Source organism: Centruroides sculpturatus, unplaced genomic scaffold (genome assembly GCF_000671375.1).
Source record: "Centruroides sculpturatus isolate CEXI.00-Female unplaced genomic scaffold, Cexi_2.0 scaffold147, whole genome shotgun sequence".
In the NCBI taxonomy this organism is placed as follows: Eukaryota; Metazoa; Arthropoda; class Arachnida; order Scorpiones; family Buthidae; genus Centruroides; species Centruroides sculpturatus.
In genome coordinates, this window is record NW_019384357.1 from 569,381 (window position 1) to 582,575 (window position 13,195).

At 29.2% G+C, this 13,195-nt stretch overlaps 2 protein-coding genes across 2 annotated transcripts in view; both read left to right on the forward strand.

Annotated features, from left to right (window-relative positions):
• The window catches only part of LOC111640095 (calcium homeostasis endoplasmic reticulum protein-like), a 92,947-nt gene that overhangs the window by 48,488 nt on the left and 31,264 nt on the right, over positions 1-13,195 (forward strand). Inside the window, exons 13-14 of the mRNA XM_023386096.1 lie at positions 10,956-11,087; positions 12,471-12,602. Of these exons, the coding sequence (XP_023241864.1) occupies positions 10,956-11,087; positions 12,471-12,602 (264 nt within the window). The remainder of the gene's footprint in view (positions 1-10,955; positions 11,088-12,470; positions 12,603-13,195) is intronic.
• On the forward strand, positions 3,580-6,817 carry LOC111639988. Its single transcript, XM_023385983.1, has one exon. It carries the CDS (start codon positions 5,447-5,449, stop codon positions 6,575-6,577), a length of 1,131 nt encoding a protein of 376 aa, XP_023241751.1. The 5' UTR covers positions 3,580-5,446; the 3' UTR covers positions 6,578-6,817.

Below are 13,195 nucleotides of genomic sequence, written 5' to 3' on the forward strand. Positions count from 1 at the left end.
GTTTTACCGAATTATAGGAGTTTTTTTTACCATGTTTGTACGGATACCGTCGCAATTTTTTCGCCGTCATATAGGAATCCGAACTATAGGAACCCGTGTTATAGGGGGGTCGACTGTATATCAAATTATTCAAAGTTCAAGACACCATTAAAAATAAAAATTGCATTATAATGAACATTTTTTTTAGTTAACTGTATAAGTTGGCGACCCTACAGAAAGCCCGTCGCGACCCCCTTCTGGGTCGCGACCCATAGGTTGGGAACCCGTGTTCTATATTATATTATAGTATAGAAAATTGATTATCCGAATACCGATCAACCAAAACATCAGTTAACTGAAAGCATTCCAGTCAGCAAATTCAAATTTTCGCTAGGGCTGTGGTGTTGCAGCACTCTTCCCCTCCCTCCCAAACTGAACTATAGGCTAGTTTAATGTATTACATTATGTAAGGTATGACATGATCACACATCTTCAAATTTGTAAGATGTGTGATACAAATTATATACAGTACAGTTTTGTGTTTAATATATTTTTTTGTAAATGATCAGTTATCCGAACAACCCCAGTCCCGAATTGTTTTGGATTATCAATGCTCTACTGTAATATAAGAAAAAATTAAATGTTTAAACTGAAAATTCTCTGATTTTTGCTTAATATTTAGTGAGACATATTTTTGATGATATTTATTTCTTTCATTGATTATATCATCATCAGAACATATTTGAAACAGAACTGATTAGAACATCTTTTTCGATAAGCTTAATTATAAAGAAAATGAAAAATTTTATAAAATTGTATAAGAAAACTATTTCAGCTAAAACATTAAAATAAAGAAATTTTACTTCTTTTTGCAATTATTTGATTAATATTTTAAATCAAAAAAAAGATCTTGTTTTTCTTTTTATATGTCTGTAATATACAATAATTATATATAACATGTACAGGGTTCCTATGCACCTGGAAAGTCAGGGATTTTCATTAGTGTTCGGAAAAAGACACAGAAAGTCGGAATTTGTCTCCTTAATTGTCTTGTTGATTTTGTTTACTGAATATGGCTGACCAAGCATAGCCATCTGCAGGTGGCAAAAATTTAATGCTGCAATCTTTAATAAGAAAATATACCAGAATCCATTTTGAAATGGCTTTTTTCTCCATTCTAAAGCCATATAATTTTACAGTTGTGGATTAAAACAGGATAAACTACTTTTATGCAATAGTGTTTAATTTTTTATTTTAATAATTCAGCAATTATAAAAAGATGAAATTGTTAATTAGAATAAAAAATAACTAAAAATTTGTTTGCAAACTTTTAAAAGTTGAAATTGTAATTTATTAGAATGTTCACTTCAAAATAGCTAAATAGATCAGTAAAAATCTGTAATTTAATCATTTTTCACGTTTAAAACATTACTACACAACATAAAAAATTATAAATATGTTGTTTTTGAAACCGTGTTTTGCAAATATATTGGACTTCAAACTCAAATGTGAGTTATAAATAAACATTTGACTTTATTTCCATCACTTTTTAGTTGATACGTGACAACAGCACGTTTCATACATAAAGCCCCTCATCAGTCAACTAAAAGATACAATTTTTAAAAATATTACATAAAATATATAACAAAANTTCAAACTTTTAAAAGTTGAAATCGCAGTTTATTAGAATGTTCACTTCAAAATAGCTAAATAGATCAGTAAAAATCTGTAATTTAATAATTTTTCACATTTAAAACATTACTACACAACATAAAAAATTATAAATAGTTACCCAATATTTACAGTAAAATGCTGGAGCTGACTTGTGGTTGGCACAAGCTTTTTATATTTGTTGTTACGATTTTCTTTGAAAGTACCGTACTTCAAGCATATTTTTCCCCTCTCTTCTGTTAATTTCCACAACTTCAATACATAGTTTAATAATTAGTTTAACAGAAATAATGTGGGTAACAAATATCACTGATTTTGGCAAATTTAGGGCTTAAAAACTGGCAACTTTGATCATACCTGTAATAGATATATTGTAATTATAGTTTTGAAAATCAGTTAGGTAATCCGATAGTTTAACCAATGTTAACTTGCTTATAATTAAAATTTTAAAAAGCTTGTAAATTTTAAAAATTTAATTAAATTACTAAAAAATTAAAATAAATTTGATATCTTTTGTGTAAAACAACAACAAAACAACTTTTATAGTTATGTTGCAAAAGAAAGAGATATACGAGGGCTGTTCGGAAAGTTCGCGGCCTTGCCTATATGCGGCGCTGCGATCAATTTAATTTTTGGCGGGAATAATTCAGCCATCCTTGCTAAAGATACGATACCAATTTCCGCTTGATTTGTCAAAAAGTTTTGCCACGACAGCTTAACAGATAGTCAGTGTGCACATGCTTTGTCAAAAATGGAGAAGACGGAGACTCGTGCGGTCATAAAATACCTGACGAAAAAAGGGTTGACCCCATCTCAAATCAAAGCTGACATGGATGAAGTTTTAGGAGAGTCTGCTCCTTCGTACACCACTGTGAAAAAATGGACAGCCCTTTTTAAATCTGGCAGAGAAAGTGTGGAAGATGACCCTCGCAGCGGACGGCCGTCAACTGCTGTCACTGAAGAAAACATCGACAAAGTTCACGATTTGGTATTAGCAGATCGCCGTTTGAAAACGCGTGAGATAGCTGAGACAACAGGCATCTCTGTCGACCGAGTGCACCACATCCTAACCGAAGATTTGGGTATGACGAAGGTCTCAGCAAGGTGGGTGCCGCATCTGCTGACCGCCGAGCAAAAACGTGTTCGCACTTTGATGTCAAAGGAGTGTTTGGACTTCTACCAGAAAAACCCACAGGATTTCTTGCGTCGGTTTGTGACTACTGACGAAACGTGGATCCATTACTACACTCCTGAAACAAAAGAACAGTCGAAGCAATGGAAACACCACAGTTCGCCACCACCAAAGAAGGCAAAGACAGTTCCATCAGCGGGTAAAGTGATGGCCTCGGTTTTTTGGGATGCTAAAGGCATCATCTTTATTGACTACCTAGAAAGAGGAAAGACCATTAATGCTGTCTATTACTGTGAACTTTTGGAAAAACTGAAGAAAGAAATCGAAGAAAAGAGGCCACACTTGAAGAAGAAAAAAGTTCTGTTCCACCACGATAATGCACCTGCACATTCCGCCAGAATCACTGAACAAAAGATAAACGAACTTCGCTTCCAATTAGTTCCACATCCACCGTACTCACCTGATTTGGCCCCCAGTGACTTCCACCTTTTTCCAAACCTAAAAAAATTCTTGGCTGGAAAGAGATTCCACTCAAATGACGAAGTCATCTCTGAAGTGAATGAGTATTTTGCACACCTTGACAAATCGACCTATTGTGATGGCATAAAAAAGCTAGAACATCGCTGGAATAAGTGCATTGCTAACAGAGGAGATTACATTGAAAAATAAAAAAAGTTTTAACATTATTTTGTTTGTTTTTCTATGTGAGGCCGCAAACTTTCCGAACAGCCCTGGTATAGTTGTGATTCTATGCACTGAACTTCTATATTTTATTAATATATAATTGTAATTTTATTTGATGTTTATTTCTGTATTTATTTTATTTTATTTAAATTCTATAAGTTTTAAGAATCCCAATTTTCATAATACTATGACATCATAGGAATACAAGTGTGAGGTTCCGGAATTGTCTTGGAACACTAAAATAGAAAAATGTAAAATAATTTAATTATTAAAGTGAAAAAGAATGAACAAAAATTTTTTATAGAAACTTGAGAAATAGTCTAGACAGTGCTGCTCCCAAGATTGATCATTTGGATTGGAGTCATTTTCCATTGTTTGAAAAGACAATGATGATTTCTCCTGTAAACTTTGATTCTTTGACTGACGTAAGTAAATTTGAGAATCAATTAGATCCCCATCATAAAGCGTGGGTGAGGGTCCGAAACCAATCCAGGGAACAATTGAGGGACAGGAAGGTGATAAAAGCCAGTATCTCGAGGACATGAGGCTATCAAGAGTCATCTCTTCCATAGCCATTGCCACCAATCACCTCCAGTCATTTGCATTTTCCCCGCACTTCATCTCTGCTATTTCACTATCACTGCTGCCTTTTCCTTTTACATCTTAACTGTTGCCATTCAAAATAAGGACCTTTCCAACTAAGGACAAACACAAGTGGTTTATGTTAGTGCTAGACATCGGAAGAAAATCAAATGAACTTTTCTTTCTGGATCGTTCACTGAACATTGCTTTGGATTCCACCAATGCTGCTACAAACTTAAAATGATAAATTAAGACAACTTTAATTATATTGTAAGCATAGTTGTACAATAAACTGGTTAAATGGTAAAGAGGTGTCTTCATCCATCTGTACCACATTTCCCACATACTTATTAGTCCCTCGACTTTCTTGATGTTGGGAGAATTAACTTTATTTCCTTTGGGAAAATAAAGGAAAAGAGTTCGTCATATCTCATACAAGTGAAACTCTGAGTTTCAAATCTTTTGTTCTAATTGACATTTGAAATTATGTTAAACCTGAGGAAGGCTATTTAAGATGGCTGAAAATATTAGTTCATTGAATTAAAATTTGCTATAAAAGCGAGAAAGATGGTTTGTGATATGATTTGCAATAAGAATTGTAATTAAGGGTTAAACTAAATAAATTTTGTTTGCATTCTTAAGAAAATTTAATGCAAAATTAAATAAATAATAAATAAAAATTATTAAAAATAATTAATTATTAGAACTCTGGCCTTTACAACGAAACCAAAATCAAAATGGCGGCAATTTTTTTCTTTCAGTGAGTTGCCAATCCAGCTAATTTTTTTCCTAAATTTAGTGGATTTATGAACAATCTAGCTAAAAAAAATCAAACAATTGTAATGGAAACAATATGATTTTAGTATTTTTATTAAAATGTCTAGCTGTAAATTTGAATTTTGAGTTGGTAACACTACTTTTAATTAATACAGTATACATATGCATATGCGAATTGGAATATTTATGTAGTGTTGTGACAAAACAAGTCTTACACATTGCTATCTGATCTGGTTCATCTGTTTTTTAATATTATTATTCAAGGTTTGTGTTTTTCTACATTCTTAAATTATAATGTCACAGAAACAAACGAGGTTTGTTTCCATGCCATTATAATTTAAGAATGTATAATAGAAAAGAAGCCTCCAATAACTGGATCCAGCTATTCATCCAGAATTCAATTCCTGGTTAGGAACTGTAAAAGATGATGATACAAAAGCATTTTGCTGCATTTGTTGTAAAGTTTTCTCATTAAGTAATAAGGGAAAGTGTGCATTAGTATCACATGCAAATAGTTCTAATCATGTTGAAATAAAAAGATTGAAGTTGGAACAAACTTCACTGAGGTTTTTAACCCCAAGAAATTCAAACTCTTCTAATAATCAACAAAATGTGTGTGAAATGACTTCTGTTGTGGAAGATAGATCTAAGATCACTTATGAACAGTCTCTTACCAAATCAACATTTCTTAGCAGCACATTGACACATTTTGTGATAAATGATGTAATAAAAGCAGAGATAAATTGGGCATTGGCAGTTGTAAAGAAAAAGATGTCACTCAATTCACGCTCTGATATTATTAACATTTTCAAAAATATGTTCTTTGACACTGCTATAGCCAGACAATTTCAATTGGGTCCAGATAAAGCTTCCTATATAATAAATTATGGCCTAGCCCATTATTTCAGAAAAAAATTGATTGATGCTGTTACAAGTTGTGATAATATTACTATTGCCTTTGACGAATCACTAAACAAAGTTGCTCAAAGAATTCAAATGGATCTTGTAATAAAATACTGGGACAAGAGTAAAGATAAGGTTATGACCAGATATTTAAATAGTGTTTTTCTGGATCATAGTACAGCATATGATCTTCTCTTTCAGACATCAGACATTCATCTTGATCTAGCAAATGATCTTGATCACATTGAGATACAGAATGTTGGTAAATCATTTGTGAGAATGGGAATGTGTGGTTTACATGTAGTCCATAGTGCTATAAAAGCTGGTTTTAAAGTAGTAGATTGGAATTTGTTACCACTGCTATGGAATTTGTACTATTTGCTAAAAGACTCACCCACTTGGCATGCTGAATACATTGCTATAAGTGAAAGCAGATTATTTCCCAAAAAGTTTGGTTCAACAAGGTGGTTGGAGAATGGCGAATGCTTGGAATGTGCAGCAGAAGTTGTTGAATCTGTGAAGACATTGAAGACATACATAAACAACAGTAAAAAGTTGAAAGACAGTAAGGTGGCTATATTCTTCAGACAGGCACTCAATGATCCCTTTATTAAAGTTAAACTTTTATTTTTTTGGTCAATATGTACACAAAGTGAGAGCTTTCTCATCCAATTTCAGAGCAACAAACCTCTTGCACCCTATCTTTATAAAGCAGTTGTTCAATTATTAATGAACCTGATGAGAAAGTTTGTGAAAAATGACAGGGTCATCAACAAGAACTTTCTAAAAATAGATTTAAATGCTAATGAAAACTTGGTACATCTGAAGAATTTGGATATTGGTTTTTGAGCAAAAAAGTTTTAAAAGAATTGAAAGTAAGCGACAAAGATACTCTGTGTTTTCTAAGAGAGTGTCAAAATGTGCTGAAAGTGATGACACAAAAGATTATTGAGAAGGAACCTGTCAAATACAAATGTGTGAAGGCTTTGAGCAGCTTAGACCCAGAAATTATTAAAGTGCAATCAAATGTTGGAAAATTGTATTTCAATGTTTTACTGGAGGTTCTACATGATACAAACAGGATTGATGTGAAATGTGCTGTCAAAACAAAAGAACAGTATTATATACTCTACAATAAAGTGTCCATAAAACCCTATTCTACAAAGTTTGAGGACTTCATATCTGAAAGGAGTGATGATGATCATCTGGACATATTTTATTGTGAAATTATGAAGGATGATAGGCAACTGCAAGATATGGTCTATAATTAAAATTTCTCTTTCTTTCTCACATGGTAATGCAAGTGTTGAGAGTGGTTTTTTGGTTAACAAATCACTGCTGAGTGGAAATCTTAAGGAAGAAAGTTTAGTTGCTCAATGCTTAGTTTATGATGGGATCCATTTTGCAAGTGGTATTAACAGTTGTTAACAGTCAGAGGATCTAGATAGCAATATATTGCATCTCTGCAACAGAAAAAAGACATTCAGAAGCAGCAGGCATTGAGGGCTGAAGAAAAAAGAAAACTTACACAACTTAAGGATTTAAAACAATACAAGAAAATGTTAAGAAAAGATAATGAAAAGGAAGAAAAAGAGATTGAAATGAAAATAAACACACTTGAAATAAAACTTCGTTAATATAATAGTTCTTGTGTTTTGTGAATTGTAATTAATTTTTTATTTTCTAATTATCTGTATTTTGAAGAAGGAGAATTAATACTAAGAAGCTTCTCTGTATTTTGATTGTCTGTTTCGTAAAAAAATAAAAAGATTTTACAATAAATTAGACGCATTTGTTAGAGAAGCTGTAGTATAAACCAAGGTTGTCCAATCTTTTTTCCTAATGGGCCAAATTAGAAATTTAAGTATATTTAGTGGACCACAAAGGTACTTTATATAAATATATGCTTTTAAAAAGTTCAAAATGTGAATATCAAATTTTAATAACAAATATATATTATTATAAAAAATACTGTATTATTGACAGTATAAAAAGAAATTATACTCACACAAAATAAAAATAAATTCAGTGTGATTTTTGACATTGCCTTCCTTTTATAATATTGTCAATATCTACTTTTATGGTACTTGTCTTAATTCTAAGAATGTTAGTTAAATGGGAATCACTCAACTTATTTCTTTCAGCAGTTTTGATGTTTTCATGCACAAAAAGAATTGTTCACAACAGTATGTGCTGTACTACATCTACATGCATAACAGTTCTCTAGATATAACAGTTTTCTAACACCAGTTACATCATTATGATATCAAAATGCATTTAGTGAAACGAGAAAAGTTTTACAACATACTTTACCAAAATAAATGAAAACATACCTAAAAAATTTTAGGGTGCAGTGGGCCACATAAAAATATTAAGTGGGCTGCGGGTTGGATATCCCTGGTATAAACTTACACCTATCCCTCTTTATATACAATCTATTTTTACACAATTTTGAAATAATGTGGTTGACAAAAGAAAACTAATTCTTTTTTACATAATTTTTTTACGAGGGAAAAATGCTTTATTTGAAAATTTTTAAATTTAACTTTTTGTTAAAATTATGTTGCTGTTTTTAAAAAAAAAAGTTACTCTTTTTGTTGAAAGATTGGTTTTAAAATTATGTATTTCTAAGTCAAGAGTTTATTTTAAGCACAGTACAGTACTATTTGTATATTAAAGAATACTGTTTGTTGCTTTTTTGCTACCTTGTGTTTACTAGATTTATGTACAAATAATAATGATAAGTGATGATAAAATAAAAAGCTTATGTCTCATTTGTAAATTGCTTATTTTTTTCATTACATTGAAGTTGTGGATTCTATCAAACATTTTTCTACAGGATGTATGTACTGTATTTTTTTAATGTCTTTGAAACATATCAACTGTGCAAAAAGAGGGATAGATGTACTCGATGTTCACAGTAAATAAAATGCTGTTTTATTATGTCGATATTCCACATTGTAAGAAATGTGAGGGTTGGAATTTGGACAAAATTGGTCAGGGAAAGTCAGGAAATTCAAAACAAAAATTCGAGTACATACCATTTACATGTACCAAAAAATATTTTTAAAATTTTTTTCTTGATAGGTATTACTTCTCTTGAACTGTATAGCTTTTTATAAAATCAAATATTCATTAAACTTATTTTTTAAATATTAAGTTTCTTGCTTGAATTTGAATAAAATAGTATATCTATATCTATTTTCCAAAAATATTTCAAAAACTGTTTCAAAATATTCTGGGACAAATCAGATTTAATAATTTACAAAAGAGTGATTTGTAATATTCTGGGACTTAATGTAAAATTATAACAAAACTTAAAATAAATTCAGAGTAGAGAAAATGGAAATTTTAGAAATTAAAAACAGAAATATTGATTTTAGAAATTTAGAATATATCAGATATGAATTGGAATGGGATTGAAACATGAACATTACATAAGAAAGTTATATATGAAATCAAAAAATAAAATTTTCATAATGCAGAAACATGGAATACAGTGTGTGTGTATATATATAAGCAGATATTTGTTATTTCTTTTGATATTTATCATGCTTATATTATAAGAGTATATCAAAGAATCTAAAATTTGGAGATAGAAAGATGTTTCTGCAGTTGAAGCTTATATCATATTTCATCTTAGATATCTTCTAATGAAGATAGCCAATTAGAAATTAGGCTTACTTTCATCAGAATAGAAGCATACTTTTCAAAGATGTTTTTTTGGACTTTCACCTGTTCTCAAAGTAATCATACCAAATTAGGATTAAGTATAAGTAAGGTGGGAAAGAATTTCTTAATGCTAAATATTTAAGAAATCTAATGCTATGAGCAATGTACAACTAAGCAGCTCTTTCTTTGCCAACAATCTAATCCTCTTGTGATAAACAGCATCCTTAAATTTCATCAAAATAGACTGATAAACAATTACAATGATTATTTCCATTCCTAATTTGACATACAGTGGTACCTCGGGATACGAACGCCCCATCATACGAAATTTTCAGGATACGACATGAAATTTGAACATATATTTGCTCCACGATACGAACAAAAACTCACCATACGACGTTACATTAGTTCGCAGCGCCATTTTTTATTCACTTCTGTTCATCGGTCTCAGTCCGCGTGTTTGCTTCATCGTGGAAGGATCTCGCTCAATAAAGGAAATCTTGAGGTATTATAGAAAGTGACTGATTTTATTGAAAAGAAACATCTCAAAAAGGTTTACACTGGCCGTATTGCTGCTCGGAGTAATGACATTTGCCTAAGTCATTTTAGAAACATTTTAAAAAGGCAAAGCCAAACCTCTTTGGATAGATATTTTACCAAGCAACCTCTATCCAGTGAAAGTGCTGGTGGAAGTGAAGGAAAGAAAGCAAAAAGTAGTGAATAAAAATTTTAAAAAATATATATCTATAAAACAACAGTAATTTTTTTTTATCTTTTCTAAGTTATTTTTAAGTTATTGTTACATTATGTTATGTAAGTTAAGTTTTAGTATCATTTCCCTTCTCCCTCTCTTCCGCCACCAGTTTACACCTCCACCGTCGTCTATCCTCAAAGGTAAAGTGCAAATAAAACTACATTTTTTTTAATCAATTATTATTCTATTATGGTTATTTATACATTTACAACTACAAAATGCATTTTTCAGTGTTTTCCTTACTATAGTTATTTTTTTTAATGTACTACTTAGCTTTAATTTGAGTGTGTTTTTCGTGTTGGAACGAATTATTTGGTTTTACATGTAATCATATGGGGAAAAATGATTCACCTTATGACATTTTCATGATACGATCTCAGTTTCGGAACGGATTAATTTCGTATCCTGAGGTACCACTGTAGTCTGAATATGTGATCCAAGATGGATCCCATGTTCATCATGTTTGGATGGATTACATCTTGCATTAGGTAAATGCTTTTGCAATCTGAAGGAGTTAAGTTACTAAGTGAAATCACAGCATACTTCAGGTTTCATTTTCTTGAGAATAAAGTAAGACACTTACTTTCTGATATTTCTTCTTATATTTATTTACTGAAAAGTTATTACTAAATCATTCAAACTTTTCAAGATTATTACATGTAAAATTTCTTTAGTTTGGAAATAATTTAATGCTTAGTTATTTAAATAGTTAATGTTGTCATTTGTAAAATAATAATTATTAGTTTTAAAGAATATATATTCAAAACATAATATGATGATTATATTTTATATATGTTTTAGGCAAGTCTTATCACTGAGCATGCCAATAATATAACACCAATTACAACTGCCATCCAGAATCAGTTTGCTCAGTTACAGAAACAGCATCAGGATTTCATTGCACATCTTACATCACAATTACAGCAAATACAAGTAAGTTGTTTAATTTTGAAATACATATTTGTATGTACTTTATCAAATGATAAGTAAACCTTAATTTAAATAGGTAAAATTTTAAACATTTAAGGAAATGTATGTTGTATTTAATGAGTTAAAACTTCAGAAAACTAAAGTATTCAATGAAGACAATGTTAAAAATCATTGTAGTGAAAACAACATAAAGTAGTAATTATACTGAATATATTTATTAAATTAAATTAGTCATATTGCTTGCACATTATATCAAAAATTTCTGTGTGAAATTACAAAATTTAAAAAATTAATTGTAAAATAGAAAATTAAATCATTGTTTTATACTGAAAATGGGACAGGTTTGTCTTGTTATCATGACTTTGTTCATTGTACTAATTAAATATATGCTAATTATATTTCGATTTGTAATCTAACTTTCATAAAAATTATTTTAAATCATTTGATAATGAATTATACTTACTGATATTGTGTTGTTAGATTAGAATCAATAATAATGCATCTTACAATTAGCATAATTTAATATAGTTTTATAACATATATTTAATTAAAACTTCATTTTATGAATTGATCATAGATCAAAAATTGTAAATTGATATTTTATTAAGTTTTAATGTGAAATTTAAAAAATCATTTTATCATGTCTTATTTTTAAATATGTCATTAATAAACACAATCATTAGAGACAAATAGTGAGATGCAAATTAAAATGAATAAGCTAGATTGTGGAATAAATTTATGATAATTTTCTTTATTTTATGATCATTGCATAATTAACATTTTGCTGAATAAGTTTAATCAAATTATAATACAATACAAAATTATAAAACAAAAATACTATAATTGGTTCTGTTAATATAACTTTATATTTCTATATAATTTCACTCATTTCAAATTTTGGAAGTTTAGATACTGAAATTAGTACATTAAGTTCATAAAAAACTGTTAGTACTGTATAAATAATTTTATGAAAGCTCAGATGAAAAATTTAGGAATATGTTTTTAATATAATAATCTGTCATAAAGATTTGTGTATACAGTCACTGTTTCTCAAATTATGAAACCTCAAGTTTAAACTTCAAATATCATTTCTTGTAATTATTTTAATAAAATTTAATTTGATCATACTTCAGGTTTCATTTTCTTGAGAATAAAGTAAGACACTTACTTTCTGATATTCCTTCTTATATTTATTTACTGAAAAGTTATTACTAAATCATTCAAACTTTTCAAGATTATTACATGTAAAATTTCTTTAGTTTGGAAATAATTTAATGCTTAGTTATTTAAATAGTTAATGTTGTCATTTGTAAAATAATAATTATTAGTTTTAAAGAATATATATTCAAAACATAATATGATGATTATATTTTATATATGTTTTAGGCAAGTCTTATCACTGAGCATGCCAATAATATAACACCAATTACAACTGCCATCCAGAATCAGTTTGCTCAGTTACAGAAACAGCATCAGGATTTCATTGCACATCTTACATCACAATTACAGCAAATACAAGTAAGTTGTTTAATTTTGAAATACATATTTGTATGTACTTTATCAAATGATAAGTAAACCTTAATTTAAATAGGTAAAATTTTAAACATTTAAGGAAATGTATGTTGTATTTAATGAGTTAAAACTTCAAAAAACTAAAGTATTCAATGAAGACAATGTTAAAAATCATTGTAGTGAAAACAACATAAAGTAGTAATTATACTGAATATATTTATTAAATTAAATTAGTCATATTGCTTGCACATTATATCAAAAATTTCTGTGTGAAATTACAAAATTTAAAAAATTAATTGTAAAATAGAAAATTAAATCATTGTTTTATACTGAAAATGGGACAGGTTTGTCTTGTTATCATGACTTTGTTCATTGTACTAATTAAATATATGCTAATTATATTTCGATTTGTAATCTAACTTTCATAAAAATTATTTTAAATCATTTGATAATGAATTATACTTACTGATATTGTGTTGTTAGATTAGAATCAATAATAATGCATCTTACAATTAGCATAATTTAATATACTTTTATAACATATATTTAATTAAAACTTCATTTTATGAATTGATCATAGATCAAAAATTGTAAATTGA

What these genes read in the sequence shown, in the direction of transcription:
- LOC111639988 (XM_023385983.1), top strand. Translation starts at nt 5,447, where the DNA reads ATGACTTCTGTTGTGGAAGATAGATCTAAGATCACTTATGAACAGTCT.